The sequence below is a fragment of the Bombina bombina genome, chromosome 5 (assembly GCF_027579735.1).
Source record: "Bombina bombina isolate aBomBom1 chromosome 5, aBomBom1.pri, whole genome shotgun sequence".
Lineage (NCBI taxonomy): Eukaryota > Metazoa > Chordata > Amphibia > Anura > Bombinatoridae > Bombina > Bombina bombina.
This window is the reverse complement of record NC_069503.1, coordinates 1,082,376,712-1,082,397,579: the sequence shown is the minus strand read 5'-3', so window position 1 is coordinate 1,082,397,579 and position 20,868 is coordinate 1,082,376,712. Positions and strand designations below refer to the sequence as shown.

The 20,868-nt window shown below is 38.0% G+C and overlaps 1 protein-coding gene across 1 annotated transcript in view; it reads left to right on the top strand.

The window, feature by feature from the left end:
- Nucleotides 1-20,868, top strand: part of OC90 (otoconin 90) — a 177,446-nt gene that overhangs the window by 142,762 nt on the left and 13,816 nt on the right. Inside the window, exons 14-15 of the mRNA XM_053715947.1 lie at nt 4,629-4,667; nt 6,483-6,572. Coding sequence (XP_053571922.1) covers nt 4,629-4,667; nt 6,483-6,572 — 129 coding nt within the window. The remainder of the gene's footprint in view (nt 1-4,628; nt 4,668-6,482; nt 6,573-20,868) is intronic.

The window sequence follows — 20,868 nt, the reverse complement described above, 5'->3', positions numbered from 1 at the left end:
AGATTAGCAGCACAACAGAGGCCCATCCAATCTCTCTGCTTAACACGGAAAGTGCCCCTGCTGAGAGCTCAGTCCTGAGCCGAGAAGATAGGAGGCTAAGATCGCAGTTCTCCTCAACAGCTAAGAGAGCCCCCGCAGGACGATTACCCAGAGATTGTGGAGACTCATATGCACAATGTGGGGGACTGGTGTTGACTTTATCAGGCTCTATTAAGCTCTCCTGTTACACCGTGACAAGGTTGGTAACTTGGACCATTACTCAGAGACAATTCCCTATCGTTACTGCCTATGTAAGGCTCGGGCTCTGGGCTACTCGGCAGGTCTCTAGCAAACATGACTCTAGCAAATGGTCTCGCATTGGAATAGGTTAGGTTGGTGGGTTTGGCTAGGATTATGTTCAGTACTGTATTTACACCCATCCAGTTACGGTTACAAGTTCTTCTGTTGCTATTTTCAGCACTTATATTATGTGGTATGACTGGTCTGGTTTAGTAAATTTCTATATTTGTGCCCTCTCATCTAGGACTGTATATCTGATGGCCTGTTTTTTTTTAGTGAAATGTTTTAGTTGCGCTTTTTTACCAATGACTGTACATATGCTATAGCTTCTTTCTGTAATTGTGCTCCAGCATACAGGCGCATATTACTTCATATAATCTACTGATATTGATATTGAGACCACCCTATTAAATTCCATTTAGCTGCTTCCCTTTATTTTAGCCCACTAATGCACTTGCCCTGCACAGTTTTATTCAGTCAAAGCAAGATGGGGAAGTCTCTCACTATTACCCCATAGACTGTAATCTTCCCCTAGCAACTGCCCAATGACAGTATCTTCAGCTCCATGGAAGCTATTCTCTCCAATAACCTCAAGGCATATGTTTGCAAAATGTCTACTTTATTGCTACGGTAAACTCAGGGTGGGGTGTTGTATTGCCTGCGGCCGGGGTGATGCACCACGCACATACCTATACAACTAGCACTTACAGTTAGTAGCACATAGAAAACAAATTTAGATCTGTATTGAGGTAGCTCATACCAGTAACTCTTGTTACTCGTTTTTCCCCTGTCTGATTATTATATGATGAGTCCTTTGGCTGTCCCTTTTTTAAAGTAGGTCAGCACAGAAAATTCACAACATATAACAATGTACACTAGCATTATTTCACCTAGTTGATACCCACTATTCTAAAATCACTTCCTCTCTTTATTATTGTTCACAGCTATGTCAATAACGGATCATTTCTATTATGAGGTATACCATTAACATTATTGTTCTTAGCCTGTTTTAGTACTCTAAATTTATCTAATTTGTTCATATGTCCGTTTTAAAATTGATAAAAACTTAAAATAGAGGTTTAACAGCTGGGACCCAAGAGTGGCCCCTTACGGTTTATAATTGTCTTCTGTAACTTCATGTCATCTCCAATACAGAGAGGTCCAAAAGTGGCCCTTGGTGCCATCTAGAAGGCATACCAACTTAAGAGCAAGCATGATGTTTATTGATCTTTTTTTTTCCCTTTTCTAGCAATGCCATGGAGTTATGTTGAGTATATTATGGTGTTATTACTGTATAATCTGAAACAAATGTATATATTGAATGTCTTAAAAGGCACTTTCTGTAAGCTCTGAATTAAACCTCAATAAAAATATTAAAAAATAAATAAATAAATAAATAAATACAAATTAAAAAACTAAATTACACATTAAAAAAAACCTAACACTACTAAAAAATGTAAGTCTTAAAATTACAAAAAAATAAAAAAATACTAAATTACGAAAAATAATAAACAATAAATTACGAAAAATAACAAAAGAAAAAAAACAAAAAAAAAAAAACAAATTACACCTAATCTAATAGCCCTATAAAAATAAAAAGCCCCCCCAAAATAAAAAAACATAGCCACAATAAACTACCATTAGCCCTTAAAAGGGCATTTTGTAGGGCATTACCCTAAGTTAAACAAAAAATACAAAGACCCCCCAACAGTAAAACCCACCACCCACCCAACCCCCTGGAATAGCTCTAAAAACAAAATAAGCTACACATTGCCCTGAAAAGGGCATTTGTATGGGCATTCAGCTCTTTTACATTGCCATGAAAAGGGCATTCAGCTGTTTTACCTAAAGCCCAAACCCTAATCTAAAAAAAAGAACACCCAAAATTTAAAAAAAAACAACCTAACACTAACCCCCGAAGATCAACTCACAGTTTCTGAAGTCCAGACATCCATCCTCATCCAGGCGGCGAGAAGTCTTTATCCAGGCGGCGAGAAGTCTTCATCCCGGCGGTGCGGAGCGGATCCATCCTTGAAGACATCCGGCGCAGAGCGTCCCCTTTATACGGTCACCGCTGTACACTGGATCTTCAATGGAAGGGAGCCTTTTCAAAATTACATCCCTTGCATTCCTATTGGCTGATTTGATTCTTGAAATTCAAATCAGCCAATAGGATGAGAACTACTAAAATCCTATTGGCTGCTCAAATCAGCCAATAGGATGAGAGCTACTGAAATTCTATTTGCTGATTTGAATAGCCAATATAATTTCAGTAGCTCTCATCCTAGTGGCTGATTTGAACAGACAATAGGATTTCAGTAGCTCTCATCCTATTGGTTGGCTTGAATTTCAAGAATCAAATCAGCCAATAGGAATGCAAGGGACGCCATTTTGAAAAAGACCCAGTGTATGGCAGAGACCGTATGAAGAGGACGCTCCGCATCAGATGTCTTCAAGGATGGATCCGCTCCACACCGCCGGGATGAAGATAGAAGATGCCGCCTGGATGAAGACTTCTCACTGCCTGGATGAAGACTTCTCGCTGCCTGGATGAGGATGGATGTCCGGACAAATGCCCTTTTCAGGGCAATGTGTAGCTTAGGTTTTTTTTAGAGTTAGGTTTTTTATTTTGGGGGGTTGGTTGGGTGGTGGGTTTTACTGTTGGGGGGTCTTTGTATTTTTTCCAGGTAAAAGAGCTGATTTCTTTAGAGCGATTGGTAGTTTATTGTAGGTTAGGGTTTTTTATTTTGGGGGGAGGCTTTTTTATTTTTATAGGGCTATTAGATTAGGTGTTGTTTTTATTTTTGATAATTTCATTTGTTAATAACTTTTATTAGTGGCGGCGATGTCGGGAGCGGCAGATTAGGGGTTAATAACTTTATTTTGGTGTCAGCGATGTTGGGGGCGGCGGATTAGGGGTGTTTAGAGTTGGGGTTTATGTTAGGTTTAAATGTAACTTTTTTTCCCCATATACATCAATGGGGTTGCATTACGGCGATCGCCATTCTGCACTTCAGGTGTTTTTCTAACACTCTCTCCTCATTGATGTCTATGTTTTTATTTTTGATAATTTCATTTGTTATTTTTCGTAATTTAGTGTTTGTTATTTTTCCTAATTTAGTATTTTTTATTTTTTGTAATTTTAGATTGAATATTTTTAGTAGTGTTAGGTTTTTTTAATGTGTAATTTAGTTTTTTTAATTGGTAGTTATTTTAATTTTAGTATAATAGTTTAGTATAATAGTTATGTTAAATTTAGGTATATTTAATTGCACAGGTAAGTTTTTATTTATTTTAAGATAGGAATATTGTAATTTTAATTTAAAGTTAGGGGGTGATAGGTTTAGGGGTTAATAGTTTCATTTATTAGTGGCGATGTGGGGGGGGGTGGCGGTTTAGAGGTTAATAGGTTTATTTAGTGACGGTGATGTGGGAGGCCAGAGGTTTAGTGGTTAATAAATTTATTATAGTGGCAGTGAAGTCGGGGAGCAGTGGAATAGGGTTAATAACTTTTATTAATGGTGGCGATGTAGGGGAGCGGCGGGATAGGGGTTAATAACTTTTATTAGTGGCGTCGATGTCGGGAGCATCAGATTAGGGGTTAATAACTTTATTTTGGTGTCAGCGATGTCGGGGGCAGCAGATTAGGGGTGTTTAGACTTGGGGTTTATGTTAGGGTGTTAGGTTTAAACTTAACTTTTTTTCCCCATATACATCAATGGGGTTGCGTTACAGCAATCGCCATTTTACACTTCAGGTGTTAGTTTTTTTTCTAACACTCTCTCCCCATTGATATCTGTGGGGAAAGCGTGCACAAGCACGTCAAAGCAGCCCTTGGCTTTTGTGCGGTATGGAGCTTAACGCCACCATATCGCACGCACAAGGAGGCTTTACAGAAACTCGTAATGGCAGCGCTATGCAGGGTGAATTAACGCAACTTTTGTTGCATTCGTTTCGCACCCTCTATAGCGCAAAACTCGTAATCTAGGTGAATGTGAAATACATAGAAACAAATTAGCCCATACTTTTGAATGAAACAAAAGTCTTTGACACTTCTGGTTTTGTCCTTGAAGCACCATATTTGTTCTCAGAACTCTCGCTGTCGCTTTCAGTAGATGTCACCTCTCACCTCACACATATTGCATTCTCCATCTGGGGACAATTCTTGCTATATTGGCTGTTTAAGAAGTATTTCTGCTTTTGCCATAGTTAATAGCAATTTACTGAAGAAAATGCATCAAAAGGACCAATGTCATTAACATACATATTTATTATACGGTAATATGTTTCTTTTATACAAGCTTCACTGGCCTTATATGGAGATCTAAAGTTATTATTTTTTTCCCCAGATACTACTCGCAGAACCAACCTAACCTTAACATCTGAAAGTAAGTGTTAAAGCTATTACCTAGATGGAGAAAACACAGAGGCATATCTAAGGGATTATCTAAGATATTACCTAAGGAAAGAGTTATGCATTTTGCTATTGTACCACATGACATGTACTGTTGCTCACACTATATGAAATCATAATATGCAAGGAAATTATATTATAAAATGCATTACAGCTTGTTATTATTGCTTGGCTTTAACTATGTGTTTAACACCTGCTATATGAATAATGTTATTTTTATATGGATTGCAGTGTCTATATTGTTAACATAGGTATTAAATCCAAAATCTGCCTTTGTGTTTACTTTAGCTTCTTGTACATTGCTTTGTGAAAGTATGTAAAAAATATCCCTGAAAGGCCCCTGAGATATGTTTATGATATACAGGTAGCCCTCAGTTTACGCCGGGGTTAGGTTCCAGAAGGAATGGTTGTAAATTGAAACCGTTGTAAATTGAAACCCAGTTTATAATGTAAGTCAATGGGAAGTGAGGGAGATAGATTCCAGGCCCCTCTCAAAATTGTCATATGTAACACCTAATACATTATTTTTAAAGCTTTGAAATGAAGACTTTAAATGCTAAACAGCATTATAAACCTAATAAAATAATCACACAACACAGAATATATAATTAAACTAAGTTAAATGAACAAAAACATTTGCTAAACAGCATTATAAACCTAATAAAATAATCACACAACACAGACTTCACTTGCATTTTTCTGCAAACAGTTCGTTCTATGCATTCCAATCTGGACTGATTTATAGACAGGAAGATCTTGTTCATTTGAAATCTGCTTGATAGCTCAGGTCTGGTTAAACTGATTAATTTCAGCTTGCTTGGCTTTGCTGCAACACAAGCGGACAGCTCCACCTACTGGCTATTTTAATAAATGCACTGCTTCTCAATGCTTTTCAATAGCAGTCACATGACTGGAAAAAAGGTTGTTATTCTGAAACAGTGTAAATTGAACCGTTGTAAAACGAGGGCCATCTGTATTAAATTTCTGTTTGTTTCCAGGTGCTTAATTAGAATTTGTTTACTAATTTCAGTGATTTTTATGAATTCAAAAATGATGTCCTTTTGTTAACAGTAAAAATACAGTTTTCAATAAGTAGAAGGTATCTGAAAATGGTGCTTCGAATCAACTGTGTTTTTATGTCCATTATAATTATTTCTAGAGTAATAGCAAGGGATTAGAAAGTCAAATTTTAACTTCAGATAGATATTGTAGTTGTAAAAAACTTTCCAATTTGCTTCTAATATAAAATTGACTTTGTTCTCTGGGTATAGTGAAGAGCATACCGATATAAGCTCAGGAATGTGCACGTGTAGAGCACTATACGGCTGTCTTTGAAACTATATTTGTAAAAAAAAAATGTGATTATTGTTGCAATTACCGGTGCTATAGGGTGCTCAGCAATTCATACAATTGCTAAAAGCACTGCTACCATATAGTGATCCAGATACGTGCACACTGCTAAGCTTATAATAAGAATAAGCTCTAAATCCTTATTGTATCCTAATACAATGGTACACTCCTAAGCTTACCTAGATATGCTCTTCAACAAAGGACGCCAAGAGAATTAAGTACATTTGTTAAAAGAAGTAAAACTGGAAAAGTATGAGCTCTTTTTTTCATGTACTTATAATTATTTAAATTCCATAGCTTAGTACATTCCTTGATTAGTCCAAGATGTTTTTTTAAAACTGTTCACATGAAAAAAAAAAAAAAAAAAACTGTTCTTCAAAGCAAGATAACTATGTGAATACATTTGTATATATTTAATATACCTTGAAATATTTTTCAGGAACAGGTTTTAAAATGGCAGAAGATAGTACAGTTCGCTCTGATGTTTTGCCAGTGACAGAAAATGATCCTGAAGAATCAGTTGAGAAAGGTGAGCACAAAATTTACTTGTTTTTTTCCTGTCTGCACTGTCTTGAGGTTCCAATTATATATTATGGGACAGATTATGAGTGGAGCACTAACGTTTGCGTGCGATCGATATCGGGTTTCTGCGTTCGTTTGCATGCAAGTTAAATTGCGCTCATATTACAAGTTGAAAGTAAATGCTAACATGTGAGCACACTAGAATAATTACCGCAACCTCAGAGCTGTGGTTAACTGTATCGCAAAACTAAAAAGTGGCATCAAAAATACAATGCAAAGTACAGTCACAATCATAGTGACAACATCTAATAAAATGATTTCAAAAAATATTGCACACAAAAGATATAAAGGCTCAAAGATATGAAATCTCAGGTCAAAGGGCTTTAACATAGAGATACATACATTTACATGTCTAAAGATGTATGTATATATGTGTGTGTGTCAATTCAGCTAGGAAGTGCACTCTCGCTTAGTCAATCAGCTGCCAGGGTGCAGGCGAAGCAATACCAAAAAAAGCTTGCACTCTCTGGTCTTTACTTAATCCAACAGACCTGAGGAAGGGGAGAGTTATCCCCGAAACGTCACATTAAAGACTGTTTAAGTAAAGACCAGAGAGTGCATGCCTTTTTTTGGTGTATATATACATATACTGTATATATGTGTTTACATATATATATATATATATATATATACATACATATGTATTTATATGTGTATTTATGTATTTACAGTTATATATATTTTATATATAAAAATATAAACACATAAATACATATGTACACACACGTATATATATATATGCAATATTCATATCTAGTAAAGTGTTATACTGTGTATTTACTGTAAATATTTGACATTCTAATGTTCTTCACATTTCTAATTAGATATTTATATATATCTGTCTATAGCTATACCTATATATAATATTATATATATATATATATATATATATATATATATATAGGGATATATATATATATTGTACTAAAATACCATCAGATATATACAGAAATGTATTTATCAATAAATAAAACATATTCTTCTATGTGAAGAACATTGGAATGTGAAATATTTATATTTTCATGTCGAGTTAGCACCCTTGAGAATATGCAATTGGGTTTACGCGAGAGTGGGGTTTTTTTTTCATTTTTTTTCTCAATTGACTTCTATGGAGGAATAGATTATTGTGCCCGCGATATTCTAAGTTCGGCTTTTGCGTGCGTCAGGTTAGTGCGTGAGTGAAAACTCATATTAAAAGTGCAACCCAATGCATGCAAAAAATTTACTTATTGCGCAATTAGTGTTCTAGAGAGTGCTAAACAGCTCTCCACTTGTCATCTGACCCTATATTATCAGTGTTTCACATATTTTTCATAATGTACTTATATATTATTCTGCTTTATAAAAAGGGATAATTGTTGTATAAGGTATTTGAGAAAATTTTTAACCCCTTAAGCCAAATGGACGTAGGTATTAAGTTATAGAGCAATTTGCCTGGTGTACCCTATGTCTAACACAATTTTGACAGTGGAGACTGCAGCCAGGGGCAGAAGACATCTTTACCACATGAAGGCAGATTGCCTATACAGTGACACGCTGTGTCACTGCCTGCATCGACTTGCGGTAATGCTATGGGTAGTGTGCGAGGGATGGAGGCAGGTGGGTGGTGCATCATGGGAAGGGAGGAAGGGGATGGTTCCATGAGCTACAGAAAAAAAAGATTTGCTGATGGATACGCTATGCTACAGAAAAGGTATATGACAGAGGGGAGGGGGCCCTATTGATAATCGGTAGATTATATGGAGGGGAGGGAGTGAGGGTGAAGGGGGACCCCTACACTACAGAAATATAGTTTTTATTAAAACATTTTAAAAAATGTAAGACAAATACTACAAACTGGGTACTGGCAGACAGCTGCCAGTAACAAAGATGGCGGCTTCAAGGGAGAGGGTTAGAGAAGGCTGAAGAAGTAGCCCTACAGTGAAAAAAACAACAGCCCTAAAACTGCATACTGACAAGACTGTCTGCCAGTACCTAAGATGGTGGTGACCAGTGGGAGTGAAGGAGGGAATAGAACTGTTTGGAAGGGATCCGGTAGAATCAGGGGGTGGGAGGGTAATCTCTATAATACAGCTCAAATTAAAGAGTTTCTAATTTACTTCTATTATCAAATTTTATTCGTTCTCATCTTATTCTTTGTTGAAGAGATACCTAGATAGGAAGTGTGCACTTGTCTGAAGCACTACATGACAGGAAATAGTGCTGCCATCTAGTGCTCCTGCTAATGTATAACATCAGTGCAAAACTGCTGCCATATTGTGCCACACAGCACATGCACACTCATGAGCCTACCTTCCTGCTTTTCAAAAAAGAATAACAAGGAAACTAAGAAAAATTGATAATAGAATTGCATTGGAAAGTTGTTTAAAATGATATGCACTACCTAATTCACAAAAGAAAATGTTTGGGTTTTATGTCCCTTTAACTTTACAAGCTACCTGATTAACCTCTTCACTGCCGGGAATATTAGAAGTGTGGTGCACAGCTGCAATAAGCAGCCATCTAATTACTAAAAAAACAATGGCAAAGCTGCATGACTGCTATTTCTGAGCAAAAACTACCGCACAAGTTGTGTGTAATTAATTTCAGTCAGAAAGTTTCTGAAAAAGTTTACAATAGTTTCAATATGTTTGCATTTGGCAGCAAAACAGTGGCTTTTAGAGTATATAGAGGACTGTGGACCATCATCATTTTACAAAAGAAATGGCTTTGGTATCCTAAAGGTGTGGGGGGGGGGGTATAGGCAACAGACCTTTCAGAAGTTTCTACCACTAGGTGATAATAATTGCTGAAATGAGTATCATTGTTTTGTTTGAAGTATGTATTGTTTTTTTTTCCCCTCCTGCTCATTTAATGGTACTATTTTGCGTAACAGAGTATAGAAATTTGACATATTAATCTAAAATTAAGATTGGGTGGGATTTGCTAAACGAATGATACGAAGAGAGAAAAGGAGGCGCCTCATAGGGTGAGTATGTACAAACAAAGCGTGGTGTGAAGACAAGGGGCAACTCACAATTTGTTGAACACTATAGGTAGTGTACGTGAAACAAACTGAGGCACACCGATCCCCTAGCGAGACAGGTACAGGCAAGGTCTGTTGACTGATGGTAGCCGCATACAATCTCAGCGCTGGTAACAAGCTGCTCACACAGCGTGGGTGCGGTCCTGCACATCCCGGTCAGGTGATCGGTTCTGGCTTAAAGGAGATTCACAACGTATCGCCAATAACAGATACAAAGACCCTATCAGAAGGGTAATGTGCTCAAAGTGTGTTCACACAAAGGGAGCACACAATTCCTCAGTTAAAAGATTTATTAAAATCTTTATTAACTTTTAAATATTTTTTTTAACTGAGGAACTGTTTATTGTTTGCTCCATTTGTGTGAACACACTTTGATTACATTACTCTTCTGATAGGGTCTTTGTATCTGTTATTGGCGATACATTGTGAACCTCCTTTGAGCCAGAGCCGATCACCTGACCGGGCTGTGCAGGACCGCACCCACGCTGTGTGAACAGCTTGTTACCATCGTTGAGATTGTATGCGGCTACCATCAGTCAGCAGTCCTTGCCTGTACCTGTCTTGCTGGGGGGACCGGTGTGCCTCAGTCTGTTTCACGTACACTACCTGCAGTGTTCAACAAATTGTAAGTTGCCCCTTGTCTTCTTTCGAGGTGACCATGCTTTGTTTGTACATACTCACCCTATGAGGTGCCTTCTTTTCTCTCTTCATATCGTTCTAGTCAATCTGGGACTCAGGATCCCTCTCCTGGAGTGACGACTCGTGGGGCTGATTTACATTTGGATTACCATTACCTCTGCCTTTATTGACTTTTTATGTGTTTTTGTTTTTTGTTCGTATGTCTAATGTTTTCTTGTTCTCTGTATTTGTCCGTTTGTCTTGCTTATGTTTTAACCCTATTTACCGAATCTGATTTTTTACATATCAACTTTTTGCCTTAATTGCATTACATATTCGTTTGTTTATTTTAGGTACTACCAACACTATTGTGTTTGTCATATTGTGCAGTCACGCATTTTTATATAGTGAGCGCCCCCTTTTACTAATTGTGACTGGGGCTTTAAACCTTTCACACATATTAATAACTGTTTGCTAAACGAATGCCAAATATGGCTGCAGGAAGCAGCATTTGTTTCATTTCGGCACCAGATTTTTTTATGAGCAACTACAGAGATTTATGCAAATCCAGATCTTTGTGTTTTGCACTTTCACACTGATATATTCGGTGTTCTGTTGAAAGTTGCTCCCTCGTCGAGATCTGCTACCTCAATGTGCGCATGCGCAACATTAAGTAATCACACTCCACATACTGTACATTTGAAAATAATTGTGGAATGTGATTACGTAATTAGAGACATGCGCACATAAAGGTAGCAAATCTCAACGAGTGAAAACTAAATTACTCCTTGTATTTATTAAAGCGACCATGAAGATGCGTACCAGCACAGTTAAAACATGCTTTAAAGACATAATGTGCATATTAAAAACCGTTGTAGGAGGGGCGTGTCTCTGGGCGGCACCTTGAATGGAAGCAATATCGGTTGCTCTGAGTGCAGCATCAACAGTTTGCCTTCTATTGTTGTTCTTGAGGACCATCCAACTACCTCACCCTGATATCTAAAACCTACTCATCAAGCTGATTCGATTGATATAAAAATATTGGGACTACCACACTGAGCAACCGATCCAGAACGTTGAGGCCTAAGGCAGTCACTAGAGTGAGAGGCTCTCAACACCCCCCCCCCCCCCGGTATCTTGCAAGCCGGGTATGCAGTGCAAAGACACTGTCAACTATAGTTCTTTCTGAAAAAAGGGAGAATAGCTTGCAAAATAACTACAGCAGAATTTCATTTGCCTTCAGGGATAAGGGACATAACGTTTCTACATACTATTAACGCATTATCCCCCCCAACATGGCGCTGGACTCTAAATGGATCGTCCGGGAAGTAGCAGCCATGCTCAATTCTCAATACAATGAGCTGTGTGCACTTATTGACGAGGAGTATGCCTCTCTAAATGAAATTTGTACAAAGGCTAAGGGAGAATCGCAAGCTTCACAGAAACCACAGGACGAATCTATTATGTGCCCGCTCCGGACACCCTCTGCAACTTCACCTGCTGCTTGCATACAACCTTCACTCCATAGTGAAGACTACTCAAGTGGTGACCAAAGCACTCTGGTTGGACCGCTGGGCGAGCTGCGGGAGCATCTGGCCAGCCTGGAGGGGAGAACCATGTTGGTGGATGACTCCGGACATAAGGGGGAGTGCACTGCAGGGGGAGCTGGGATACCGACACAGAAGCAGAACGTAACCATTGGCCTAGACCCACGGATGATTCGGCAGACTTTCGTTACAGAGGCACCTGTCTATAGCGAGTGTGATCTGAGACCTGCGAGTACAATTCTCCAGTTTTGCGCCACCCCTCCAGAGGACTCAGCCGTGACCTGTGGGCCCCCATCAGGGGAGACAGATTTGCCCGGAGAGGTGCCGCATCCTCTTTGCAGGAGCCGGTGTCAGCAGCGCAGAACTGGTGTGGGCTGAAATTATCCCTAAGCCGCCGTCGCCTAGCAGATTCCGTGTAGACAGTTCAGGTATGGCCACATAAGTCTGCTAAGCGATAAAATACCGGCAATCTATTACAAATTGGCTGTGGGGACTGGACTTTAATGAAGTGAGATACCATAGGCGCCCACTTAGTTAAACTTGCGATCACTGAGAGGAGCCAAACGTTTTATACAAAGTACTTTGATCAGCACTCCACTAGGAATTTGCCTCCAGCTTACCTTGGGCCCCATGTAGAGTGCAGAACAGACATTAGACTCATACGGTGCATAAGAACTGAAGTTTAGCGTTAAAGATATAACATTAGACTGCTTTCTGTATGTAACTCTAGCTATGTTCTCACACTGGTATGGCTGCAGGAGATACAACAGGGTAAGAGGTCAGAATAGTGATACGGAGTACAAGCAGCACTACAAGTCTCAACTATGGACTCTCCAGCTTAGATTATTCATTAGTTCAACGTGGAATGTTACCTATGTATTTATTTTCTTGAACCATTCTCAGGGCTCTGCTATGTTCATGCAGCATGTATTTCTCTGCTGGTGGTGTGATGTGTGTGCACCCTAAGACTATTAGTTAATGTACATATTTTCATAGGGGTAACTTACTCAATAACAACTGTTTCCCTGTCATTACCTTGCCATAATCCTGATTGCCATATATGGTTTGAGGAGCTAATGTAGTAGAGCCAATTAAGTCGCTATTAGCTCCTAGGTTCACCTCTCCTTAGTTATACTTCCTTATACGAAAAGGCAGGGCCTTTGCATTTGATTTCACATGTTTTTCAATCATATAGTCTAACTAGATAACCCGCCATATCTGTTATTATTCCCCACGGTTAACTGCTATAGATTCCTCCTATAGATAAGGACAGTGGGGAGTAAGTCTGGACAGATACTGAAATGAACTCAGGCCAACTCTAAAAGAACTGTGATCTCTCAAACACAGTCCCGTGGAAGGTCAAGTAGGTCTAAGGTGGATGATAGAGTGGCGCACAAGGCTAAGTTCGTAAATCCAATATATAATAGTGATAAAAACCAATATCCTTACCAAAAATTATATATATACAATATACACGCTGTTATTAAGCACTAAAATAGACGTAAGATCAGTAAAATCATTTAATAGTCAATTCACAAACTTAGAATAAAACAGATATGTTAAATAAATAAACATATGAAAAAACTTAAACTCAATAAATCAATTGGGGCAGTTAATAGTGCATAGAATTTAAATAATCTGTAAGATGTGGCCACATCGTCTAAAATCTAGTATCAAATGCTAAAACCTGTCAATTAATAAGATGTTAGATACAAGATCATAGATACACAATGTACGATAAAAGGTGATACGTTTTGGAGGATGTTAGTACTCTAAAAAAAGACGCTAGATATAAGGCAAGAACGCTCACAAATATAATGAATATATATATATAGTAAAACTTCTGCTTGTACTGTAGTAATAAATGATAAATGATATCAGTCCGGCAAATATATTTGTAAAAATTCAAGTTTCCCTTTTTGTGCACAGACAATGAGTGGCAAATAAACAAATCACCAAGAGCAAATTTGATATTTGGTAGTTCATATATCCTAGAATCTCAGGAATGTGGGTCTTTTCCAAGTACTTATAAGTAAAATGCTGACCGGTCAGATAATTTGAAACTCCAAAAAATGATAAAGTAAAGTTGGAATTGTATTCCACGTACCTGACAGACTTGCGGCTAGGAGTGGCTCCAATACTACTTCCAGGCTCACAGCAGAGTGAGCAGCGAAGAGCACTACACGCTGAGCTTGTTTCCTGCTCCCAAGCGTGACTCCTGCGTCTTCACTGTCTGCGTGCGTGCTGTGTCACCTGATAGTGAGGATCCAATATGGTTTTGTCAAAAGCGGTCCAGATTCAAATGTCACTTCCAAGTGTATAAAGTGAAAATATTCAGTGTGGTGTCCAGAAAGTGAGTAAGTCTCTTCTACGCGTTTCGGCACGTTGTGCCTTTATCAAGATGACTTACTGGATGCCTGGTACTTGTTTTTATAGGGTTATTCCGGATACCATTTTTTGTGTTAACTGTTTGATGGCTTTATCAATAAACTTTATTCAATGCACATTGTCTGTTAGTTCTCTAAAGATCTATGATCGTGACAGTCTCATATTTTTTAAGGACACAGTACTTATTCAAATAAATATAAATTCAATATCATACAAATTATTTATAGTTGTAAAATGGTTCATAATTGATGTGTGAATATGACATTGGAATAAATAGTATCATTAGATGATTCTAATAGATAATAAATAGTCTACAATCCACACTAAGTAACTAACAGGAATACTGCTTACAAAAAATCAAATCTACTAAAAAGAATGATAGACCTAATGCATAAAATTGGCCATAAAACCGTTTACAAAAAATTAAAAATATATTTAGGCAAAATATTTAGTTAAAGGGATTAAGATCAAGTTCAGCGTTCAATCCACCAGGGGTTAAGGTGGCAAAATTAAAAATAAGCTCAGCTTCTATCATTAAAAGTTGTTTTGATATATTTCCTCCTCTATGTTGTTTTGCTTTTTTGACACCCCAATACAACAGGCCATCTGTCTTCTGGCCATGACATTCTTTAAAATGTTTAGAAAGCAGGAGCGCAAACCTCGTACTCATCAAACGCTATATAGATGATTTGTTTTTTATTTGGAAAGGGGGAGAAGATCTACTTAAATTATTCATGGAAGATATTAATAATAATAATTGGGGAATTTCTTTTACTCATGATTTTAATACTAGATCCATTGATTTTTTAGACCTCACTATTGAAATTTTAGATAATAAAGTCCAGACAAGAACATTTTTTAAAAAAGTGGACACTAACAATTATGTACATTTTAATAGTTGCCATCTCGACCAATGGAAGTTAAACATTCCGAAAGGTCAGTTTTTAAGGTTACGAAAAAACTGCTCCACTTTGGAGGACTTTAAGGACCAATCGAATATATTAAAAGAAAGATTCATGGAAAAAGGATATAATGAGGAATTAATAGAACAGTCCATACAGAGCGTAGAGAAAACAGAAAGAACTTCACTTTTAAATAAAAAAGAGAAAAAACAAATGAATTCTAAAGAATTCGAAACTACATTTATTACGCAATACAGTGCAGATTTTAAATTAGTAAAGAGAATTATACACAAGCACTGGCACTTAGTCCAGAAAGACCCCATTTTATCTGATATTACTGATAACAAACCCAAGATCATCTATAGGAAAGCTAAAACACTAAAATCCATCCTAGCCCCCAGTGAGTTTAAGAAAAATAAAAAACAAGATTTGGATATACAGGGTAGCAAATTGGAAGGCTTCTTCCCATGCCATCAGTGCAAAGCGTGTAGTTTTAGTAATAAGTGTAAACAAATAGAGGCTACTAATTCAGATTGTAAAATTAAAATTAGAGACACTATTAGATGCAGTGATAAAAATGTGGTTTATATGATACAGTGTCCGTGCAAAAAACAGTATTTTGGACAAACAAGTAGACCTGTTAGGGACAGAATAAGACAACACCTCCTCAACATAGAGCGGGGATATGAAGACCACCTGCTTTCTAAACATTTTAAAGAATGTCATGGCCAGAAGACAGATGGCCTGTTGTATTGGGGTGTCAAAAAAGCAAAACAACATAGAGGAGGAAATATATCAAAACAACTTTTAATGATAGAAGCTGAGCTTATTTTTAATTTTGCCACCTTAACCCCTGGTGGATTGAACGCTGAACTTGATCTTAATCCCTTTAACTAAATATTTTGCCTAAATATATTTTTAATTTTTTGTAAACGGTTTTATGGCCAATTTTATGCATTAGGTCTATCATTCTTTTTAGTAGATTTGATTTTTTGTAAGCAGTATTCCTGTTAGTTACTTAGTGTGGATTGTAGACTATTTATTATCTATTAGAATCATCTAATGATACTATTTATTCCAATGTCATATTCACACATCAATTATGAACCATTTTACAACTATAAATAATTTGTATGATATTGAATTTATATTTATTTGAATAAGTACTGTGTCCTTAAAAAATATGAGACTGTCACGATCATAGATCTTTAGAGAACTAACAGACAATGTGCATTGAATAAAGTTTATTGATAAAGCCATCAAACAGTTAACACAAAAAATGGTATCCGGAATAACCCTATAAAAACAAGTACCAGGCATCCAGTAAGTCATCTTGATAAAGGCACAACGTGCCGAAACGCGTAGAAGAGACTTACTCACTTTCTGGACACCACACTGAATATTTTCACTTTATACACTTGGAAGTGACATTTGAATCTGGACCGCTTTTGACAAAACCATATTGGATCCTCACTATCAGGTGACACAGCACGCACGCAGACAGTGAAGACGCAGGAGTCACGCTTGGGAGCAGGAAACAAGCTCAGCGTGTAGTGCTCTTCGCTGCTCACTCTGCTGTGAGCCTGGAAGTAGTATCGGAGCCACTCCTAGCCGCAAGTCTGTCAGGTACGTGGAATACAATTCCAACTTTACTTTATCATTTTTTGGAGTTTCAAATTATCTGACCGGTCAGCATTTTACTTATAAGTACTTGGAAAAGACCCACATTCCTGAGATTCTAGGATATATGAACTACCAAATATCAAATTTGCTCTTGGTGATTTGTTTATTTGCCACTCATTGTCTGTGCACAAAAAGGGAAACTTGAATTTTTACAAATATATTTGCCGGACTGATATCATTTATCATTTATTACTACAGTACAAGCAGAAGTTTTACTATATATATATATTCATTATATTTGTGAGCGTTCTTGCCTTATATCTAGCGTCTTTTTTTAGAGTACTAACATCCTCCAAAACGTATCACCTTTTATCGTACATTGTGTATCTATGATCTTGTATCTAACATCTTATTAATTGACAGGTTTTAGCATTTGATACTAGATTTTAGACGATGTGGCCACATCTTACAGATTATTTAAATTCTATGCACTATTAACTGCCCCAATTGATTTATTGAGTTTAAGTTTTTTCATATGTTTATTTATTTAACATATCTGTTTTATTCTAAGTTTGTGAATTGACTATTAAATGATTTTACTGATCTTACGTCTATTTTAGTGCTTAATAACAGCGTGTATATTGTATATATATAATTTTTGGTAAGGATATTGGTTTTTATCACTATTATATATTGGATTTACGAACTTAGCCTTGTGCGCCACTCTATCATCCACCTTAGACCTACTTGACCTCCTATAGATAAGGGTATGTTCACTCCTCCACTCCGTTATTAATTGCCACATCTCACAGAACCCTCCGGTCTCACACAAAGTCCACCTAGAAAGGCTGTGTCTTGATAAGAGAGTTTCTACAATGCTGGGTGTGAGATTTGTCATCTATTCTCCCTAACCATGATTATTTCTATATATTTCTATTTGTTGCTTAAAAGCGGCAATGTTTACCTTATCAATGGTCCATGAGTGGCCATTTGTGTCATCAGATTTCCCCCTCTATAATATTCAAACTTATCAGGGACCACGAGTGTCCCCTTGTGCTGATGGAGGGAATTATATATGTTAAAATGAGGTCCTAACTTTAACATGCTCCGAAACATCAATGATATTTATTTCTACTGTTTAGATACCTAACTATTGTACTACTCAGCGATATATTACTATCTATGTTTTATGTACATGAATATATTATTGTACTTGTTATTACCTCAATAAAAACCTTTTGAGAAAGAAAAAAAAAAACTGTTGTAGAGGTGGAGACATGGTTTATTTCATTTCTATTAGATGTGTGTGGCTGAGCAGTCAAAAACCTTGTGTAATTAAAAAAAACAAAATGTATGCTTACCTAATAAATTTGTTTCTTTCTGGGCATGGAGAGTACATGACTTCATTCCAATTACTAGTAGGATATTCAACTCCTGGCCAGCAGGAGGAGGCAAAGAGTACCCCAGCAAAGCTGTTAAGTGTAACTTCCCTTGCCCATAATCCCCAGTTATTCAGCCAAAGGAAAATGGAAAAAGAAGAGACACAAGGGTATAGAGGTGCCTGAGGTTTATTAAAAAAAACTGCCAAATTAAAATTAAACGAGGGCAGGTTTGTGGACTCTCCATGCCCGGAAATAAATAAATTTATCAGGTAAGCATAAATTTTGTTTTCTTTCCTATGGCATGGAGAGTCCACGACTTCATTCCAATTACTAGTGGGAACCAATACCCAAGCTAGAGGACACGGAATGAAAAGGGAGGAAGAACAAGGCAGGCAGACCTAAACAGAAGGCACAACTGCTTGAAGAACCTTTCTCCCAAAAGAGGCCTCAGCTGAGGCAAAAGTATCAAATTTGTAGAATTTGGAAAAAGTATGCAAAGAGGACCATGTTGCTGCCTTGCAAATCTGCTCCAAAGAAGCTTCATTTTTTTTAAAGCCCAGGATGAGGAGACAGCCCTAGTGGAATGAGCCGTGATTCTCTCAGGAGGGCTGCTGTCCAGCTGTTTTATAAGCTAAACTGATAACACTTCTTAACCAGAGGGAAAGGGTAGTAGAAGTGGCCTTCTGACCTTTACACTTGCCAGAGAAAACCACAAACAGGGCAGAACATTGCCGAAAATCTTTAGTTGCCTGGAGGTAAAATTTTAGAGCACGCACAACATCCAGGTTATGCTCTTTCTGAGAAGAAGGATTAGGACAAAAAGAAGGAACAACAATTTCCTGATTAATGTCTCGATCCGACACAACCTTAAGGAGAAACCCCAACTTAGTATGAAGGACTGCCTTATCTGCATGAAAAATAAGGTACAGGAAATTACACTGCAGAGATGAAAGCTCAAACACTCTGCGAGCAGAAGAAATAGCAAGATGAAATTAAACCTCCCAAGAACAAGGTTAAGACTCCAAGGAGGAGCAACAGGATTAAACAAAGGCCTGATTCTGACCAGGGCCTAAAAGCTTGAATATCTGGCAAATCAGCCAGGTGTTTGTGCCAAAGAATAGACAGTGCAAATATCTGACCCTGCAGTGTACTGACTGACAACCCTTTCTCCAGACCATCCTGAAGAAAGGATAAAATACGGGGAATCCTCACCAGGCTCCAGGAGAAACCCTTAGATTCACACCAATTAAATGTATTTACGCCATACCTTATGGTAAATCCTGCAAATAACAGGTTTACAAACCTGAAGCATTGTATCAATGACCGCCTCAGAAAAACCAAGTCTAGACAAAACTAGGCTTTCAATCTCCAATCAGTCAGCTTCAGAGAATCCAGATTTGGTTGGAGAAATTGACCCTGAAGTAGAAGATCCTCAGAGGAAACCTCCAAGGTGGAAGAGAGGACATCCTCACCAGATCCACATACCAGATACTGCGAGGCGATGCAGGAGCTAATAGAATTACAGATGCTCTCTCCTGTTGGATACAATGACTCGAGGAAGGAGAGCAAACACTAGAGTGTCTATCAGAGCGCCTGAGGATCTCTTGACCTTGAACCGTACTTTGGAAGCTTGGCATTTTTACGAGACGCCATTAGATCCAACTCAGGAACCCCCCACCTGAGGGTTATCCTTTAGAACACTTCCAGAAGGAGAGCCCATTCCGCAAGGATGAAAAGTATGTCTGCTCAGAAAATCCGCCTCCCAGTTGTCCACTTCTGGAATGTGGATGGCAGGTAGGAGACAATCATGAGCTTCCGCCCACTGCAGAATGCAAGTCACCTCCTTCATGGCTAAGGAACTCTGAGTTCCTCCCTGGTGGTTGATGTAAGCCACTGAGGTGATGTTGTCCGACTGGAATCTGATAAACCAGACTAAAGATAATTGATGCCAAGCTGTCAAGGCATTTAAGATTGCCCTCAACTCCAATATGTTTATGCGAAGAGAAGACTCCTCCTGAGTCCACAGGCCCATAGCTTTTAGAGAGCCCCAAACTGCTTCCCAGCTTAACAGGCTGGCATCTGTAATCACAATCACCCAGGAAGGTCTCAGGAAGCAAGCGCCCTAGAAAGATGTTCCTGAAAAATTGACCACGATAGAGAGTCTCTTGTTAGGGGATTCAGATCTATTCTTTGCATTCCATTGACTGAGCATTCGGAATTGCAGAGGTCTCAGATGGAACCGAGCAAAAGGAATGATGTCCATGGAAGCATCCATCAGACCAATCACATCCATGCAGAGAGCCACTGATGGATGAATAGCAGACTGGAGAGAAAGGCACGATGCAAGAAGTTTGATTTTTTGACATCTGTCAAGAAAATCGTCATGGACAGGCAATCCATAAATGTTCCTAAGAAACACACCCTTGTAGCTGGAACAAGGGAACTCTTTTCAAGATTCACTTTCCATCCGTGGGAACGTAGAAAAGACAACCGCATCTTTTGCTAGCTGAAAACATGACGCCTGAACCAAGATGTTGTCTATGTAAGGCGCCACCGCAATTCTCTGAGATCTTACCACCTTTGTCAATATTCTGGGAGCAGTGGCAAGACCAAATGGAAGTGCAACAACTGGAAATGTTTGTCCAAAAAGGCACACCTTAGAAACTGGTGATGATTTATGTGAATGGAAACATGAAGATATGCATCCTTCTGGTCTATGGTCATCATGAACTGACCTTCCTGAACCAATGGAAGAATG